Source organism: Pristiophorus japonicus, chromosome 20, assembly GCF_044704955.1.
Source record: "Pristiophorus japonicus isolate sPriJap1 chromosome 20, sPriJap1.hap1, whole genome shotgun sequence".
Taxonomy (NCBI): Eukaryota; Metazoa; Chordata; class Chondrichthyes; family Pristiophoridae; genus Pristiophorus; species Pristiophorus japonicus.
The window spans coordinates 13,214,674-13,234,499 of NC_091996.1; the positions used below are offsets into that span (position 1 = coordinate 13,214,674).

At 48.5% G+C, this 19,826-nt stretch overlaps 1 protein-coding gene across 7 annotated transcripts in view; it reads right to left on the reverse strand.

Annotated features, from left to right (window-relative positions):
- The window catches only part of golga2 (golgin A2), a 122,748-nt gene that overhangs the window by 41,243 nt on the left and 61,679 nt on the right, over nucleotides 1-19,826 (reverse strand). For all 7 annotated transcript variants that reach the window (XM_070863760.1, XM_070863757.1, XM_070863759.1 and 4 more), the window contains 2 exons: nucleotides 12,045-12,181; nucleotides 3,525-3,743 (listed from right to left, as the gene is read on the reverse strand). In XM_070863760.1, coding sequence (XP_070719861.1) covers nucleotides 3,525-3,743; nucleotides 12,045-12,181 — 356 coding nt within the window. The remainder of the gene's footprint in view (nucleotides 1-3,524; nucleotides 3,744-12,044; nucleotides 12,182-19,826) is intronic.

Consider the following 19,826-nt stretch of genomic DNA (forward strand, 5'->3'; position numbering starts at 1 on the left):
ACTGCAGGGAAAAGATATTTGAGGATGGAATAGTTAAGAAGGCAAAAGGAAGAAACAGCAATGGATGCTATCACACTAGATGTTGTTTGTGACTTTGATCAATAGGATCCTGCGGCTGTGAGGGGCAGGGTGGGAGCCAAACTGGAGGGATTCAAATAAGGAGCAGTGGAAGAGGTGACAGCAAAGTTGAGAGGCAACAATCTATTCCAAGACTTGAGAAAATTCTGGAGTAGTTGGAGGATTAAGAGTGGAAGGGTTAAGAGTGCATTTCTTGAGGAGTGACAATGCCAGTTTTGACAATGGTCAAATAACATTTCTGAGCACAACAATGAGTGGCTTGTTCTCAAGGTTTCTGAGAATGTAGCTCTGAAACTAATATCCAGTGGAAGAGTTCACATGCAAACTTTGAGAATAAAGGGTGCATTTACATTGTAAAATGTGGCAAATAAACAGGGGAATTAGGAGCAATTACATCACAGGAAAATGTAGATTTAATTGCACTACCAGAAACATGGCTGAAATCTGGATAGAAATGTTAAATAAACATAGGAACATAGAAAATAGGTGCAGGAGGAGGCCATTCGGCCCTTCGAGCCTGCACCGCCATTCAATGAGTTCATGGCTGAACATGCAACTTCAGTACCCCATTCCTGCTTTCTCGCCATACCCCTTGATCCCCCTAGTAGTAAGGACTACATCTAACTCCTTTTTGAATATATTTAGTGAATTGGCCTCAACAACTTTCTGTGGTAGAGAATTCCACAGGTTCACCACTCTCTGGGTGAAGAAGTTTCTCCTCATCTCGGTCCTAAATGGCTTACTCCTTATCCTTAGACTGTGACCCCTGGTTCTGGACTTCCCCAACATTAATAAGAACATAAGAATTAGGAACAGGAGTAGGCCATCTAGACCCTCGAGCCTGCTCCGCCACCCAACAAGATCATGGCTGATCTGGCCGTGGACTCAGCTCCACTTACCCACCCGCTCCCCATAACCCTTAATTCCCTTATTGGTTAAAAATCTATCTATCTGTGATTTGAATACATTCAATGAGCTAGCCTCAACTGCTTCCTTGGGCAGAGAATTCCACAAATTCACAACCCTCTAGGAGAAGAAATTCCTTCTCAACTCGGTTTTAAATTGGCTCCCCCGTATTTTGAGGCTGTGCCCCCTAGTTCTAGTCACCCCGACCAGTGGAAACAACCTCTCTGCCTCTATCCTGTCTATCCCCTTCATTATTTTAAATGTTTCTATAAGATCACCCCTCATCCTTCTGAACTCAAACGAGTAAGACCCAGTCTACTCAATCTATCATCATAAGGTAACCCCCTCATCTCCAGAATAGCCTAGTGAAGTGAGTATATCCTTCCTTAAGTAAGGTGACCAAAACTGCACGCAGTACTCCAGGTGCGGCATCACCAATACCCTGTACAGTTACAGCAGGACCTCCCTGCTTTTGTACTCCATCCCTCTCGCAATGAAGGCCAACATTCCATTCGCCTTCCTGATTACCATACTGGGTTATAATATTTTTTAAGGAGGGACAGTATAGAGAAGGCTGTAATATTGGTGAAGAAATTACAACACAGAAACAGGATGTTGGTGTTTATCCTCCACAAGCAGTAGTTCTAATCCCACATGTCTGTTGTGTTCCCATATCCCTTTATTCCCCTTTTTCTCAACCCATCTATCAAACCTATTCTGAAATATTGGCATGGTCTGCACTGAAGTTTCTAACTCTGGCAGTGCAGACCCTGTGTGTAAAGAAAAAGGTTTCTCCTGCTCTCTGTCCGAAAGCTTATTTCCATGTCCTCTGGTTCTCGACCCCTCAATTACTGGAAACGGTCGGTTTCTATTTACTCTGTTCCAATCTCTTCATAATTTTGAACACCTCGATTAAATCATCCCGTAATGTAATCTTTTCGAACAAAAAGAGCCCCAATTTTTCACGTCTTTAACAGATGCTCTGTGGACTGCATCTGGAAAACAAGGGGCAAAAAACTCGATAGAAGATACGTGGCCATCAATGTTCCCTTTCATTTTTTGGGGGTGCGCGACCCATTCAAAATGCCGCGCATGTGCTTTCCCCCCCCCCATTTAAAAGCCGGTGAGCCGGCTGCACGGGAGCTCCAGAGCACTGCATGGCCACGCAGCTTAAAGGGAACATTGCAAGCCATGTCACCCCCCCTCTCTATTGTCTCAACGTCTTTCCTAAAGTGTGGAGCCCCAAACTACATACAGTGCTCCAACAGAGGTTTTGTATAGATTCAGCATTATAACTTGACTTTTACATTCTATATCTCTTGCCATAAAGTGCAGTTTCACTATTGCTACTTATTTTTAAACCAAAATGTACCTCACACTTACTGACATTGATTTCCATCTGGGACTTTTCTGTCCATTCCACCATCTTATTAATATCTCCTTGTAGCTTTCTTTGGTCCTTAGAATTACTTACTATTCCTCTTATTTTAATATCACCTGCCAATTCAAACACCAATCCCTCCAGCTCAATATCCAATTTGTTGATAGAAGCAGTAAACATAAGCAACGAGAGAACAGAACCCCGTTCTGCTACTCACTTATATCCCGTCCTTAACTCATTTATATCCCATCCTGAACTCATTTCCCACATTACAACAGTGACTACACTCCAACAGTACTTAATTGGCTATAAAGTGCTTTGAGATGTCCGATAGTTGTGAAAGGTCCTATATAAATGCAAGTTTATAGAGCACCTTTCTTTTAACTCCTACTCGGTTTCCACCCATATAACCATTTTAAAATCCCATTTGACACTCTTCCCCTAATGCCATATGCTTTAATCTTCTCCAATGGTCTCCTGTCTAGTAACTTGTCCAAGGCTTTTTGAAAGTCCCTGCACACCATATCCACCATTATCTGTCACCTCTTGAAAGAACTCAATCAGGTTTTTTCGAGCACGATCTTCCTTTCTGAAACTAGTGTTGCTGCTTCTCATCCCTTTCTCATTTAGATATTTAGATAATTTCATCTTTAAAGATTCTAAAAGTTGACCTGGAACATAAGAAATGGGAGAAGGAGTTGGCCAAAGAGCCCCTCGAGCCTGCTCCGCTATTCAATAAGATCATGGTTGATCTTCTACCCCAACTCCACTTTCCCGCCTGATCTCTATCTCCCTTGTTTCCCTTTGTGTCCAAACATCTATCGATCTCAGTCATGAATATACTCAACTAGCATAGATGTTAAATTAATTGGCCTGTAATTTTTCAGATTAGCTCGGTCGCTCTTTTTGAAGATGGCTATTACATTACCACGGGATTTACACAATGACTTTAGTGTCAGTGCAAACTTGAAAGCACTTCACACTGATCAAAAGTGCAGTCTAAACACACACACCCAAAATGTAAGGTGGAACTTCAGGACTTTGAATACAAGGGCTTAATAGTGGATCCATTTGGTGTCAGGATTACCGATTGAGATTTACAACACGTTTATGAGTAAGGACGTAGGGTTTTACAAAGAGGTGATGGTGTAATACGTACAAGTTTGACAAATCCGTTTTGAAGTTCTGCGAGCTGTTCCTTGAGTTCGCGGTTCTGTGTCAGTGCCCTGCTTATCGTGACCTTGTCACTCTGCATGTTTTCCAGCAGTTGCTTCCGGTCTACAGAGTCGTCATTGTAGCGCTGCACTGTCCGTTCGAGTTCCTGCAGCCTCGCTTCCTGCTCCTGGTTCAAACGACTCAGTTGCTCATTGTCACGAACCTAAAGAGGCCAGCGATTGCAAATTAAAAAACAAGTGTGTACACTTTTTTTTTTAAAAAAAGGACATGACTGCAGCCAACGAAATAAAGTATTTGCATGTGTGCAGTTCCATTGTGTTTTTGTTCTTGCCGGACTTCCCACAGATGAACTGAAGAAAATAAAAATTAAAAGTTGAATATGTTAACGTTAATATTTATGCACAGAATGGTTCTGCGCGGAAAAGAGATTGTCAAACTGAAGAAAATAAAAATTTGGTAGTTTCTGGTTCATTGGCAGCAGTCACTCTGCTTAAAAACGTTATTCTGATGTTGCGACATGGAGATCACGTTTATCCGCCGGCACTACAAAAGGCCACATCATTCAGTCAACTCAGTGGATTATATCTGAAGAAGAGTGTTACAAAAAGAAAAAATTGCTGTCGAAGAGCTGTGTCCATGTCATCACTGACTGGTCACCATTAGACTGGGACTTATTCCAAGCCCCACTTCAGGAGCAGAGCACATAATCTAAGCCGACAATTCACTGGGAAAGAATGTACCGGGTATTAGATCAGTGAATACTGCACTGTTAAAGGTGTCTTATCTTTCAGATAAGAGGGTAAACAGAGGCCCTGTTTATGTGCACAGACGGACGTAAAAGATCCATTGCACTATTCAAAGAAGAATGGGGAGCGTTCCTAGAGTCCTGGTCAATATTTATCCCTCAAATAACCACAAAAGCACAGTAACTAGTGGTCCATCTCATTTGTTGTTCATGGGACCTTGGGTTCAAATTGGTCGTCGCATCTGCCTACAAAACAAGTGATACACGCCAAAAGTAATTTATTGGCGGTGTAGCACTTTGGGATGTCCTGGGGACATGAAAGGCACGATATAAATGTATTCTCTTTCTTTCTTTGCATCCGAGTGGATGATACTATGGCTGGAGAAATTGACTTTTATCTTATAATTGCCATACATTGGGCTCAAGTTTCACCCTCAGTTGCTCCTGATTTTTTGTAGCAACTGGTGTAGAACGGAGTATCTTAGAAATTCAAATTCTCGGCATTTAGTTTGCTCCAGTTCTAGTCAGTTAGAACAGTTTCACTTTGGAACAGATTTTTTTTTCCAAAAGGGGGCATGTCCGGCCACTTAGGCCTGTTTTCAAAGTTCCGGCAGTGAAAACTTACTCCAAACTAACTTAGAATGGAGTAAGTGAAGATTTCTGTACGCTCGAAAAAACATTGTCTACACTTTAGAAAATCAGGCGTAGGGAATGGGGGGGGGTTTAAAGGGAAGTTTACAAACATTAAACATTTCAGTTTTACAAATAAAGAGCCATCATCAATAATAAATGATAAAAACATCAATAAATCAACCAATAAATCAAACAACAAAAATTAATAAGAAATCATTTTTTTTTTTAAATCAATAAAACAAAACATTTTCTACTTACCGACTGCAGCACCGGGAGCCCCCCCCCCCCCCACCACCCCACCCCACCCCCAGTGTGTCTCTGTCAGTGTCTCACTCTCTGTCTGTCAGTGTCTGTGTTTCTGACAGTGAGGGTAGAGGGAGAGAGGGGTGGGGCAGGGGGAGGGGCGGGAGTGAGGCAGAGCGGGAGCGAGAGAAGGGGGCGGGGGGAGCGAGAGAAGGGGGCGGGGGAGCGAGAGAAGGGGGCGGGGGGAGCGAGAGAAGGGGGCGGGGGGAGCGAGAGAAGGGGGCGGGGGGAGCGAGAGAAGGGGGCGGGGGGAGCGAGAGAAGGGGGCGGGGGGAGCGAGAGAAGGGGGAGGGGGGAGCGAGAGAAGGGGGAGGGGGGAGCGAGAGAAGGGGGAGGGGGGAGCGAGAGAAGGGGGAGGGGGGAGCGAGAGAAGGGGGAGGGGGGAGCGAGAGAAGGGGGAGGGGGGAGCGAGAGAAGGGGGAGGGGGGAGCGAGAGAAGGGGGAGGGGGGAGCGAGAGAAGGGGGAGGGGGGAGCGAGAGAAGGGGGAGGGGGGAGCGAGAGAAGGGGGAGGGGGGAGCGAGAGAAGGGGGAGGGGGGAGCGAGAGAAGGAGAAGGGGGGGAGGAGAAGGAGAAGGGGGGGGGAGAAGGAGAATAGGGGGGGGAGAAGGAGAATAGGGGGGGAGAAGGAGAATAGGGGGGGAGAAGGAGAATAGGGGGGGAGAAGGAGAATAGGGGGGGAGAAGGAGAATAGGGGGGGAGAAGGAGAATAGGGGGGGGAGAAGGAGAATAGGGGGGGAGAAGGAGAATAGGGGGGGAGAAGGAGAATAGGGGGGGGAGAAGGAGAATAGGGGGGGGAGAAGGAGAATAGGGGGGGGAGAAGGAGAATAGGGGGGGGAGAAGGAGAATAGGGGGGGGAGAAGGAGAATAGGGGGGGGAGAAGGAGAATAGGGGGGGGAGAAGGAGAATAGGGGGGGGAGAAGGAGAATAGGGGGGGGAGAAGGAGAATAGGGGGGGGAGAAGGAGAATAGGGGGGGGAGAAGGAGAATAGGGGGGGGAGAAGGAGAATAGGGGGGGGAGAAGGAGAATAGGGGGGGGAGAAGGAGAATAGGGGGGGGAGAAGGAGAATAGGGGGGGGAGAAGGAGAATAGGGGGGGGAGAAGGAGAATAGGGGGGGGGAGAAGGAGAATAGGGGGGGAGAAGGAGAATAGGGGGGGAGAAGGAGAATAGGGGGGGAGAAGGAGAATAGGGGGGGAGAAGGAGAATAGGGGGGGAGAAGGAGAATAAATAGGGGGGGGGGAGAAGGAGAATAGGGGGGGGAGAAGGAGAATAGGGGGGGGAGAAGGAGAATAGGGGGGGGAGAAGGAGAATAGGGGGGGGAGAAGGAGAATAGGGGGGGAGAAGGAGAATAGGGGGGGGGAGAAGGAGAATAGGGGGGGGAGAAGGAGAATAGGGGGGGGAGAAGGAGAATAGGGGGGGAGAAGGAGAATAGGGGGGGGAGAAGGAGAATAGGGGGGGGAGAAGGAGAATAGGGGGGGGAGAAGGAGAATAGGGGGGGGAGAAGGAGAATAGGGGGGGGGAGAAGGAGAATAGGGGGGGGAGAAGGAGAATAGGGGGGGGAGAAGGAGAAGGGGGGAGCAGGAGAAGGGGGGGAGAGGAGAAGGGGGGGGAGAGAAGGAGAAGGGGGGGAGAGAAGGAGAAGGGGGGGAGAGAAGGAGAAGGGGGGGAGAGAAGGAGAAGGGGGGGGGGAGAGAAGGAGAAGGGGGGGAGAGAGAAGGAGAAGGGGGGGAGAGAGAAGGAGAAGGGGGGGAGAGAGAAGGAGAAGGGGGGGAGAGAGAAGGAGAAGGGGGGGAGAGAGAAGGAGAAGGGGGGGGGGAGAGAGAAGGAGAAGGGGGGGAGAGAGAAGGAGAAGGGGGGGGGAGAGAGAAGAAGAAGGGGGGGGGGAGAGAGAAGGAGAAGGGGGGGGGAGAGAGAAGGAGAAGGGGGGGGAGAGAGAGAAGGAGAAGGGGGGGGGGGGAGAGAGAAGGAGAAGGGGGGGGGGAGAGAGAAGGAGAAGGGGGGGGGGAGAGAGAAGGAGAAGGGGGGGGGGAGAGAGAAGGAGAAGGGGGGGGGAGAGAGAAGGAGAAGGGGGGGAGAGAAGGAGAAGGGGGGGAAGAGAGAAGGAGAAGGGGGGGGAAGAGAGAAGGAGAAGGGGGGGGAAGAGAGAAGGAGAAGGGGGGGAGAGAAGGAGAAGGGGGGGAGAGAAGGAGAAGGGGGGGGAGAGAAGGAGAAGGGGGGGGAGAGAAGGAGAAGGGGGGGAGAGAAGGAGAAGGGGGGGAGAGAAGGAGAAGGGGGGGAGAGAAGGAGAAGGGGGGGAGAGAAGGAGAAGGGGGGGAGAGAAGGAGAAGGGGGGGAGAGAAGGAGAAGGGGGGGAGAGAAGGAGAAGGGGGGGAGAGAAGGAGAAGGGGGGGGAGAGAAGGAGAAGGGGGGGGAGAGAAGGAGAAGGGGGGGGAGAGAAGGAGATGGGGGGGGGGAGAGAAGGAGATGGGGGGGGGAGAGAAGGAGATGGGGGGGGGAGAGAAGGAGATGGGGGGGGAGAGAAGGAGATGGGGGGGGAGAGAAGGAGAAGGGGGGAAAGGAGAAGGAGAAGGGTGGGGAGGAGAAGGAGAAGGGGGGGGAAGGAGAAGGAGAAGGGGGGGAAGGAGAAGGAGAAGGGGGGGGAAGGAGAACGAGAAGGGGGGGGGGAAGGAGAAGGAGAAGGGGGGGGAAGGAGAAGGAGAAGGGGGGGGAAGGAGAAGGAGAAGGGGGGGGAAGGAGAAGGAGAAGGGGGGGGAAGGAGAAGGAGAAGGGGGGGAAGGAGAAGGAGAAGGGGGGGAAGGAGAAGGAGAAGGGGGGGGAAGGAAAAGGAGAAGGGGGGGAAGGAAAAGGAGAAGGGGGGGGGGAAGGAGAAGGAGAAGGGGGGGGAAGGAGAAGGAGAAGGGGGGGGAAGGCGAAAGAGAAGGGGGGGAAGGAGAAAGAGAAGGGGGGGAAGGAGAAGGAGAAGGGGGGGAAGGAGAAGGGGGTGAAGGAGAAGGAGAAGGGGGGGGAAGGAGAAGGAGAAGGGGGGGAAGGAGAAGGAGAAGGGGGGGGAAGGAGAAGGAGAAGGGGGGGGAAGGAGAAGGAGAAGGGGGGGGAAGGAGAAGGAGAAGGGGGGGAGGAGAAGTAGAAGGGGGGGGAGGAGAAGGAGAAGGGGGGGGAAGGAGAAGGAGAAGGAGAAGGGGGGGGGGAAGGAGAAGGAGAAGGAGAAGGGGGGGGAAGGAGAAGGAGAAGGGGGGGGAAGGAGAAGGAGAAGGGGGGGGGAAGGAGAAGGAGAAGGGGGGGGAAGGAGAAGGAGAAGGGGGGGGAAGGAGAAGGAGAAGGGGGGGGAAGGAGAAGGAGAAGGGGGGGGAAGGGAAAAGAGAAGGGGGAGGGAGGCTGAATGGGCCAGGCCCAAGACTTCAGGCAGAGGCCGTCCCCAACACCAGATTTACAGGTAGGTGGCGTTGGGTCGGGTCGGGTCCGGGGTTGGGAGCGCGGGTCGAGTCGGGGCGGTGGGAGGTTGGTTCGGGTCGGGGGGGTAGAGAGGGAGGCCAGGTCGGGTGGGGATGTGGAGCGCGGGTCGGGTCGGGGGGGAAGCGGGAGTTGGGTCGGTGTCGGGGGGGGGGAAGAGCGGGAGTCGAGTCGGGTCGGGAGGAAGCAGGAGCTGGGCGTGGCAGGCAGCCTTATCCACACAGCCCCAGTGAGGCCATTTGGGTAGGGCTAGGGGCTGCGTGCTTCGGGCCCCTCCCACACAGTTTTGGGCGCCTCGAGCTACTGCACATGCGCGCCCACTGTAGCGTGCATGTGCAGAGGTCCCGGCACTGTTTTCAGTGCAGGGACCTAGCTCCGCCCCCACAGCCCACAGCTCGTGCTGCGCCGCGCCTGGCTCCAGAGGACTTGCAGGGAGCCGGAGAATCTGTAAGTTTTTTTTAAGGTGCACTTTGTGGCGCGAAAAACGGTCGTCCAGGTCGGGGCTGCGCCATTCTAGGCGTGGCCCGAAACTTGGGCCCATAAAATCCAATGTGTAGTTAAAAATGATAGCGCTGTACAAGAGAATGCTGCATACTACCCCTCCTTTCCCCAAAAGGTGGGAAGATTGGTACTGGGCATCACTTGAGAAAAAGTAATCATTCAAATTAGCAAAGTAATACAATTTTGAAAAGTAGAGTTGGTCCAAAGTAGATAGATGGTTGACAATTTTACAGGAGAAACCCACCAAAATGAGACTGAACTCGTTAACTGCAGCATGCTTGGCCATCCTTTAAGAACTGCAGCCAATGTTGCTGAATTAAAGGAGATCCAACTGGATCCACAGCACTAGCTGGGTGAATAAAGGAGTCTCTCCTCAAAGTACACCTATAAACTGCCCCAAATACAAAAGAGGGGATGAGGGTGTTACCTTATGATGATAGATTGAGTAGACTGGGTCTTTACTCGTTGGAGTTCAGAAGGATGAGGGGTGATCTTATAGAAACATTTAAAATAATGAAAGGGATAGACAAGATAGAGGCAGAGGTTGTTTCCACTGGTCCGGGAGACTAGAACTAGGGGGCACAGCCTCAAAATACAGGGGAGCCAAATGAAAACCGAGTTGAGAAGGAATTTCTTCTCCCAGAGGGTTGTGAATCTGTGGAATTCTCTGCCCAAGGAAGCAGTTGAGGCTAGCTCATTGAATGTGTTCAAATCACAGATGGATAGATTTTTAACCAATAAGGGAATTAAGGGTTACGGGGAGCGGGCGGGTAAGTGGAGCTGAGTCCACGGCCAGATCAGCCATGATCTTATTGAATGGCGGAGCAGGCTCGAGGGGCTAGATGGCCTCCTCCTGTTCCTAATTCTTATGTTCTTATGTAAGAGCATACATTACACAATTAAGGCACGAGGGAGGCTCATGCAGATGAGTTCTCTCTTTGTCCTTTGGTTGGTCTGCCCATGCAAGGCACTACGCTCAGACTGCACAGCAAACAGATAACCTATCCCCAAGACATGCAACAATTCAGCCGTAGAGGTCCATAAGGTAGGTGTTCTGAGGAATGCCATAATGCCATCTAGCCGACTCGAGCTCATCGATGCACAAAGTACTGCATTCCTCGCTCCCACACCCTCCAACTGTTCCTTATACGACATCAAGCTTTTTCTGCTTTCAATACCCTATCTGGAAGTCTGTTCCACATGGACATCACTATTTGTGTATGGACATCAGTTTTAACTTGCTTTCCACAAGTTTGAACCAGTGCCCCTTGGTCTGCTAAAATAACTGGCACTAGCCTTCACGACTTGTGGCAACACTTCAATTTTACTTTCACTCTGCGTGGGATGCCACCTAGTCTCCAGGCAGAGACAGTTAGAGTGGCATAGCCCAGATGGAAAATATTACCACTCATGGGATGTAACCCACATCTCGTCATTGTGCAGCACCATGCACTGTTGCATTATATATAGTTTTACGAATAGCATTTCAATTATTTTATTCTATCCATCACTGTTTATTTTTTGTACCTCATCCAACTTTTTCTCCTCCTCTGGTTGTTGACTCCTCACTGGTATATGGTTCCATGGGTTCTGGCAGCCCTCTATAACATTCTTCATGTGCGAGCCTAGATAGCCAGTGTCGACAGGCTATTTGACTGTGGAGCACATCACAAGCCGAGCTTAATTTCGCCCTTGCCCACAGTCCATATTCGTGGCATTCGACAGCGAGCCACTGAATCACGATTGGGAGTGGGAATCCGGGCTTCATTTTCCCCATCTTAAACCAGCGGCACTGGGGCTAACTACTGTAGTGCCTCAGCGCAGCACAAATCTGGGGAAATCTAACTTGGGCCTTCCAGGTTTAGACGGCTCCGTGCTATACCACGTGCACCCATTGAGTCTCGAGGGGAGGTGGAACAAAGAGAAGCTGCAAAGAGTTGTGATCCAGTTTCTTGAGTTCTTTTTGTTCACTGCTTTTCTTTCTTTCATTTGTGTTAAAGAACATTTTTGCTTCATGCCCCCAGGGGGGTCGGGAAAGAAGGAACTGAACTATTCTCTCGGCGTGTCAGCCATGCCGTAGTGGGTTCTCCCTTATGTATTTTGGAAGACTGAGTTTATAATGCTGACTGCCGTGTGTTCTATAGCACTACAGTGAGAGGAAAGTGAGAGCCAGGCCACGCCACACCACACCACAGCCCAAAGGCCCCACAGAGCCTTGTGAGTCTGAAGGTTGTGGGCTCAAGTCCCACTGCAGAGACTTGAGCACAAAAATCTAGGCTGACACGCCAGTGCAGAGCTGAGGGAGTGCTGCACCATCGGAGGTGCCGGCTTTCGGATGAGACATTAAACCGAGGCCCCGCCTGCTCTCTCAAGTGGACAGAAAGGATCCCATGGCAATAATTCAAAGAAGAGCAGGGGAGTTCTCCCTGGTGTCCCGGCCAATATTTATCCCTCAATCAACATCGTCTGGTCATTATCACATTGCTGTTTGTGGGAGCTTGCTGTGCGCAAATTGGCTGCCGTGTTTCCTGCATTACGACAGTGACTACACTCCAAAAGTACTTCATTGCCTGTAAAGCGCTTTGAGACATCTGGTGGTTGGGAAAGTCGCTATATAAATGCAAGTCTTTCTTTCTCGCAACATTCCATGGGCATCAAGAGGTATGGGGGAAAAGCAGGAATATGATGTTGAGATAGAGGATCAGCCATGATCATATTGAATGGCGGTGCAGTCTCGAAGGGTCGAATGGCTCCTATTTTCTATGTTTCTATTCGGTGCGGTTCGGCTCAGTCAAAACTCCTTATGGATGTGTTCTTTAACATTCATGTTTGCTGAGAAAGCCATTTCCCCCAGATGAAGAGGGAGCCCCTCTTACCTGTGCCTGGTACTGAGTGTATAACTCCTCCTTCTCCCGCTGCAGGCGCTGAATGTCCTCCTCCAGCAACCGCTCTTGCTCCGTGGGGCCTTCGGACCGTGGTGTGATCTGGCTCTCACTGGCCTCGCACTGTTGTGCTACACAACACAGGGCAGTCAGCATTATAAACACAATCTTCCAAAATATACACACTGTCCGTTCACTATGAAAAGGGCCATTGATTTACACGGACTAAGTCAAGTTTTCCTCCAATTACAAAAATACTAGGATTTTTTCCTGGGTGTTTTCAGAATCATCGAATATTACAGCTCAGAAGGAGCCCATTTACCCAGCACGCCCATACTAGCCCTCAAAGAGCAATTCACTGCGATCCACTGTCCCAAACTCAGAATTTGTTTCCTTTTTCTAATATTTATCCACTCTCCTTTTGAAAGCTAATTTGGATTCAGCTTCCACTATTGTTTAAGGGAGTGCATCCCATGTCCTAACAAGCCTCTGCAGTTTAAAAAAAAAAGTTTATCCTAACCTCTCCCTTGTCTTGGGATGTTTTATTACATTAAAGGCACTATATAAATACAAGTTGCTGCAGTTGTTGTCATCTATTGATGATGGTCTTAAATTTATGCCCTCCAGTTGCCAACCTTTGCATTCAGAAATTGTGTCCATTTTTCAGTGAAAACTGCAAAACAATGGCCTTGAATATTAAAAACATAAGAAATTGGAGCAGGAGTAGGCCATACGGCCCCTCGAGCCTGCACTGCCAATTCAATAAGATCATGGGTGATCTGATCTTGGCCTCTACTCCATTTTCCTGCCCGTTTCCCATAACCCTCGACTCCCCTGTAGTTCAAGAATCTGTCCATCTCAGCCTTGAATATATTCAATGACCCTACCACAGCTCTCTGGGGTAGAGAATTCCAAAGATTGCCATTTTCCTATCATAAACCTATAAAAAAAGCTGGTTCAGTTATAAGAATTCAATTTTAAGACGGGGAATTCAAAATGCAACCCAATGGTTTGCTCCTGTAAAGTTTTTTTCCCCCTATGCTAATTTTCGAACCCTGCCCCCTCTGTTCCTGAACTTTGACTTCTTGCTCGCAGGCTGACATTGGCTCTCGTTCTGGCAACGTCTCCATTTTAAAACTTCTCATCCTAGTTTTCAAATTCCTACATGGCCTCGCCATTACCTCTCTGCGCTTCTCCAATTCTGGGCTCTCGCACATCCTCACTTTTAATGCTCCACAATTGGCGGCCTTGCCTTCAGCTGCCCTCGGCCCTAAGCTCTGGAATTCCCTCCCCGAGCATCTCCACCGATCTAAGATGCTCCTGAAGACAGACTTCTTTGATCAAGCTTACAGTCACCTGTCCTAATATCTCATGCAGCTCAGTGTCAAATTTTGTTTGATAGCGATCCTGTGAAGCACCTTGGGACGTGTTACTATTTTAAAGGCGCTATAGATATGCAAGTTTTGTCCTTATTAAGTTACAGCTCCATAAAGACATTGCTCAACAGGCCATTCTATGTGCGAACAATCTATTTGATTGTGGGGTGTACAGCAGCCAAGCCCAATTCTGACCTCAACCAACATCCATACCCATGGACCCATTAGGTAGATGTCACTAGATAGACAGGAGTGAGAACCTTGGCCTTTTTGTTTCCCTTCTTAGTGGTACCCCGAACTGAGATCAGCTCACTCAGCACAGAACAGTGTCTGAGCCAAGGACATTCCTACTCTTTTTGACTCAGCTACTCACTGGGCAGACTTGCTGATCCATCAGGGGAACGGCTCTCTTAATGGACCCCAACCATTTAAATACCATCGGCCATTGAGCAGTAGGAATCCCTGCTCCAGTGGACTAACCCAACTCTAATCTTTGGTATTGGAAATTCCAAGTATGAGTGGCAACCAGAAAACTTAGCACTCCTGTAACAGGAATATGGAAAGATTATGGGATTTATTTTAAATCATCTAGCCACCTATTTGTGTCACACGAGGCATTTTATCACTAATACTGAACCCCCTTGAAGAAAGTCAGACACCCCTAAACCTCAGAATCGGTTTCGCCCGATCATTGTAAACATGTATTTACCTCCCGAGTTAGTCTTTAAAAGGAATCTTTTGTTTTGGGATCAGAAGTAATCTAGAAGCCTGGTTTAGCCCTACAAAGAATGCAGCACTACAAATTTGCTTGTGTAACACTTAAACTGTAGCTGTACAACTGTGACCCAAATATGCAAGATGCCACACACAATCAAAGCCTCAAACAGTAAACATGCCTTAAGTAGTCATATTGGGCCCAAGTTTCCACATGATTTGCGCCTGATTTTTAGGAGCAACTGGTGGAGAACGGACTATCTTAGAAATCGCAATTCTCCACATTTTTTTTTCTGCAGTTCTAGTTAGGTAGAACAGTTCCACTTTGGAACAGAATTTTTTCTTCAAAAGCGGGCGTGTCCGGCCACTGACGCCTGATTTCAAAGTTTCCACAATGAAAACGTACTCCAAACTAACATAGAATGGAGTAAATGAAGATTTTTGTAGAACTGAAAAAACCTTGTCTACACATTAAAAAAATCAGGCGCAGGTTACAAATTAGGCGTCCAGAACGAGGTGCGGGGGGGGGGGAGGGGGGGGAAGGGAAGAAATGAAATTCTATAATAAATCCTTATTTATACTTCTACAAATATTATACAAATAAATCCAACCTGAATAAAAATTTATAAGCAAAGAAAAGATTAAATAAACCATCTTCCTACCTGTGTGAAAGTGCTTCAGCCAGGGAGAATGCTGCGGGGGGGGCGGGGAAGGAGGCAGCCATTCGTTCCCCCGCGGGGAGGGGAGGAGGAAGCCGTTCGTTCCTGCTTTTGGGGGGGGGGGGGGGGGGAAAGAGGGAGGGAAACGGCTGCCTCAACTTTCTGAGGCTTTCTCACTGCTGCAAGAAGCCTCAGTGCTGATGAGCTGATGGCAATGTGCTTTTATTAAAAAATTTTCAAAAATTAAACAGCTACAAAGAACTAATGGCCGAGTGCCAATGTTTCCTTCACACTGAGCGTGCGCGAACGCTCTAACGCGCAGCATTGCCGGCAGGAAAAAAACTAATTTAAATGGTACCCGCCCCCTCCCACTTACACAATCGGCGCGAGTGTAGGCTCCGCCTCCCTGGGCTCCGCGCCAAACAGACAAGGAGCTGCAGGGCGCTCCAGAATCGCACGTTTTTTTTCCGGCGCCGTTTTTGGCACGAAAAACGGGCGCCCAGCTCAGAGGGGCGCCCGTTTTTTATCGTGTGGAAACTTGGGCCCATTATGTTTACTAAATTACCTACATTTAGGTACTGCGCTTCCTACATTGCAACAGTAAACATATTATTAAAGAAGCAGTAGCAGGACATTTGGAAAAGCATAATTCGGTCAGGCAAAGTCAGCAGGATTTATGAAAGGGAAGTCATGTTTGACAAATTTTCTGGAATTCTTTGAGGATGTAACGAACAGGGTGGATAAGGGGGAACCAGTGGATATGGTGTATTTGGACTTCCAGAAGGCATTTGACAAGGTGCCATATAAAAGGCTACTACACAAGATAAAAGTTCACGGGGTTGGGGGTAATATATTAGCATGGATAGAGGATTGGCTAACTAACAAAAAAGAGTCGGGATAAATGGTTCATTCTCAGGTTGGCAATCAGTAACTAGTGGGGTGCCACAGGGATCAGTGCTGGGACATATACAATCTATATTAATGACTTTGAAGGAGGGACTGAGTGTAACGTAGCCAAGTTTGCTGTCGATACAAAGAGGGGAAGAAAAGCAATGTGTGAGGTGGACACAAAAACTCTGCACAAGGACATAGACAGGCTAAGTGAGTGGGCAAAAATATGGCAAATGGAGTATAATGTTGGAAAGTGTGAAGTTATGCACTTTGGCAGAAAAAAATCAAAGAACAAGTTATTATTTAAATGGAGAAAAATTGCAAAGTGCTGCAGTACAGCAGGACCTGGGGGTACTTGTGCATGAAACATAAAAGGTTAGTATGCAGGTACAGCAAGTGATCAGGAAGGCCAATGGAATCTTGGCCTTTATTGCAAAGGGGATGGAGTATAAAAACAGGGGAGTCTTGCTACAGTTATGCAGGGTATTGGTGAGGTCACACCTGGAATACTGCATAGTTTTGGTTTCCATATTTAAGAAAAGGATATACCTGCTTTGGAGGCAGTTCACAGAAGGTTCATTAGGTTAATTCTAGAGATGGGGGTTGACTTATGAGGAAAAGTTGAATAGGTTGGGCATCTACTCATTGGAATTCAGAAGAATGAGAGGTGATCGCAAAATATTATGAGGGGGCTTGACAAGGTGAATGCAGAGAGGATGTTTCCACTGATAGGGGAGCATAATCTTAGAATAAGGGGCCGCCCATTTAAAACTGAGATGAGGAGGAATTTCTTCTCTCGGAAGTTTGGAGAGCTGTGGAAGCTGGGTCATTGAATAAATTTAAGACAGAGACAGACAGTTTCTTAACCGATAAGGGAAGAAGGGGTTATGGGGAACAGGCAGGGAAGTGGACCCGAGTCCATGGTCGGATCAGCCATGATCGTATTAAATGGCGGAGCAGGCTCGAGGGGCCGTATGACCTACTCCTGCTCCTATTTCTTATGTTCTTATAAGAACATAAGAAACAGGAGCAGGAGTAGGCTATATGACCCCCTCGAGCCTGCTCTGCCATTCAATAAGGACTACACTTCAAAAGTAGCTGTAAAGCACTTTGGGACGCCCTGAAGTTGCGAAAGGCGCTGTAGAAGTGCAAGTCTTGCTTTAAATAAAGATTATGGAGTCTTCTGGCTGCTCACACTGGTGATGCAAAGAATGCAGCTTGTACTGGGATCTAAAACTGCCCATCACTTTCTTTTAGCAATGAAGGCAATTATTAGAAATTCTGAAACCAGCATGTTGGATTCAAGATGCTTCGACTCTGTATTAAGACATTTAGAAACATGAGGCTGAGGTTAAGAGGAAAGAGCAAAGTCTGAGCACAACTATACTGCCTGCAGTTTCAGGAGACCTCAATCCTGGTCAGTAACACATCGAGCTCTCTGGGGGCGAAATTGCCCATTTTTGCAATGCAAGGTGTCCCTCCCCGAGCAGGTTACTGCCCCCAATCGGGACGCAAGACAATTTCACCGCCTTGGAGTCAGTGGATACAAAATTCTCATCTCATCGTAATCTATGATAGCCTGTGACCACCTATATAACGGGACCATGGGGTCGAACTGCGGAGGAAGGACCAGTGTGCAAGGAAAGGCGGATTGGGTGAGAACTCAATAGTTTCACACTCGCCAACCGATCCACTGCTTAGTCACTATTTCCCGAATGACAGATTCAGCGTGGCCCCGACCTGCGAGAGACCATCAGGGGCAGGTCGGGGCCATAAAAGGAGCGGCGAGCAGCGGCCATGGACAGCGTGGCGGCGTACCACGTCAAGGTACGGTGCGAGCTGGTGCAGGAGGACGACGGCAGCCAAGAGGGACGTCACCAAGGTCCAGGTCGGTGATTGGAGCGTGGGCAGGTGCAGCAGGAGCGGCGAGGTCGGGGCGAAGGAGCGGCGAGAGGTTGTAGAGGGACGTGATCGGGGCCCAGGAGAGGAGTGAGTTCGGGGCCAGAAAAGCCCAGGGGCAGCACGGCCAGCCCACACTGCGATGTGTGTGTGCACCAGGTCCGTGCAGCAGAGCTGGCCTCCAGTTGTCTTGGTTAACCTTTGCCAGTGGACCAAGACCTAGCTCTGTCAAGCCCATGTGGTGGCTGGTGTACATTTACAAGCATCTTCCACCCTTCAGGAAGTAGTTCTGAACCTGGAATATTAGGTGCTTGATTGAAACACTCATCCTTTTTTGGCGTGGAAGCAAGTCATCCTCGTTTCGAGGGACCGCCTATGAATGAATGGGGGATATAAATTGGCTTAACATAACTTTGAAAATTGATAACAAGTACACAGATTATCTGGTCACTATGATATTGCTGTTTGTGGTATCATACTGTGCGCAATTGGTTGCTGCGTTTCCTGCATTACAACAGTGACTACACTTTTAAAAAATAAAGTACTTAATTGGCTGTAAAGCGTTTTGAGACAGCCCAAGGTCAAGAAAGGCGCTATATAATTGCAAGTCTTTCTTACACATTTGAGAAAAACAAGTAATTTGCTGTTTTTCAAATCTCGATTACACAGTTCACTGCTACCGCATTATGATACTGTTCACTCGGAAAAATATGATTTGGCTTCTGTGGCTGGCCACTGAAATTTTCGGAGTCACTATCTGAAATACTCGAGCCCCTTTTGCTATCAGGCTCCCGGTCCAATAATCAGGGAGTTACAACATTTCTCTTATTTCTTTTGCCCTCATCAAGGCGAGGCATGTCAATATGGGGAATAGAACTTGCTGCCATGTCATTTCAGGCAACTCACGGCAGCATTAAGCACTCCCAAGTCAGCTACAGCATTGTCAGATACAGAGTAAATCTCCCTCCACTGTTCCTCAGCCCAACCCCAGAAGAGCTCTGCCTACTGCACTGTGGCAATTTTTATTTTCATTATCCATACCAGCCAGCCTGTGGCTTCTCACAGTGAGATTGTCAGGTCCATCGAATCTTACAGCCAGCCATTCAGCCCATCGTTACAGTGCTGGCTCTTTGCCAGGTCAAGTTATTTAGGCCCATTCCTCAGCTCTTTCCCTTATAGTTCTGCAAATTTTTCCTGTTCAAGTATACTTGTATATCCAATTCTCTTTTAAAAGTTACAACTGAATCTTGCTGCCACCGTCCTTTCAGGCAATGCATTCCAGATCCCAGCAAATCGCTGCGTAAAAAAAAAAAATCATTTCCTCCCCCACCCCCCGGATATTTTGCCAATTTCCTTAAAGCTGTGTCCAGCCATGCCTCAGCAGCTCAAGCGTTAGAAGGATGTGGGGACAAGTCCCACTCCAGGGACTTGAGCGCAAATTCTAGGCTAGCACTCTAGTGCAGCACTGAAGGATTGCTGCACTGGTCATCATCACATTGTTGTTCGCGGGAGCCGCGTTGACAAGTGACTTCACTTCAAGACAAGTACTTCTGGCTGTAAAGCGCTTTTGGGACATCCTGAGGTCGTGAAAGGGGCTTTATAAATGCAAATCTTTCTTTTCTTTTTACAACAACTTGTATTTATATAGCAGCTTTAACGTAGTAAAACATCCCAAGGCGCTTCACAGGAGCGTTTTAAGACAAAACAAATAAATTTGACACCGAGCCACACAAGAAATTACAGCGGAAAAGAGGCAGGTTTTAAGGGAGCGTCTTAAAGGGGGAGAGAGAGGTAGAAAGGCGGAGAGGTTTAGAGAGGGGGTTCCAGAGCTTAGGGCCCAGACAGCTGTTTTGCACGGCCACCAACGGTTGAGCGATTATAATCAAGGTGCTCAAGAGGGCAGAATTTGAGGAGCGCAGACATCTCGGGAGGGGGGTTGTGAGGCCGAAGGAGATAACAGAGATAGGGATAGGCGAGGCTATGGAGGGATTTGTAAACAAGGATGAGAATTTTGAAATTGAGATGTTGCTTAAGCGGGAGCCAATGTAGGTTGGCGAGCACAGGGGGTGATGGGTGAGCGGGACCTGGTGCGAGTTAGGACACTGGCTGCTGAGTCTTGGATGACCTCAAGTTTGCGTAGCGCTGATTAGTGCCAAGTTAGGGGGCAGTTTTATGCTTTAGGGACTGCTCAAACTCATTTCCCTTGGGACCCTAACAGGGAGCCGGCAGAGAAGCCT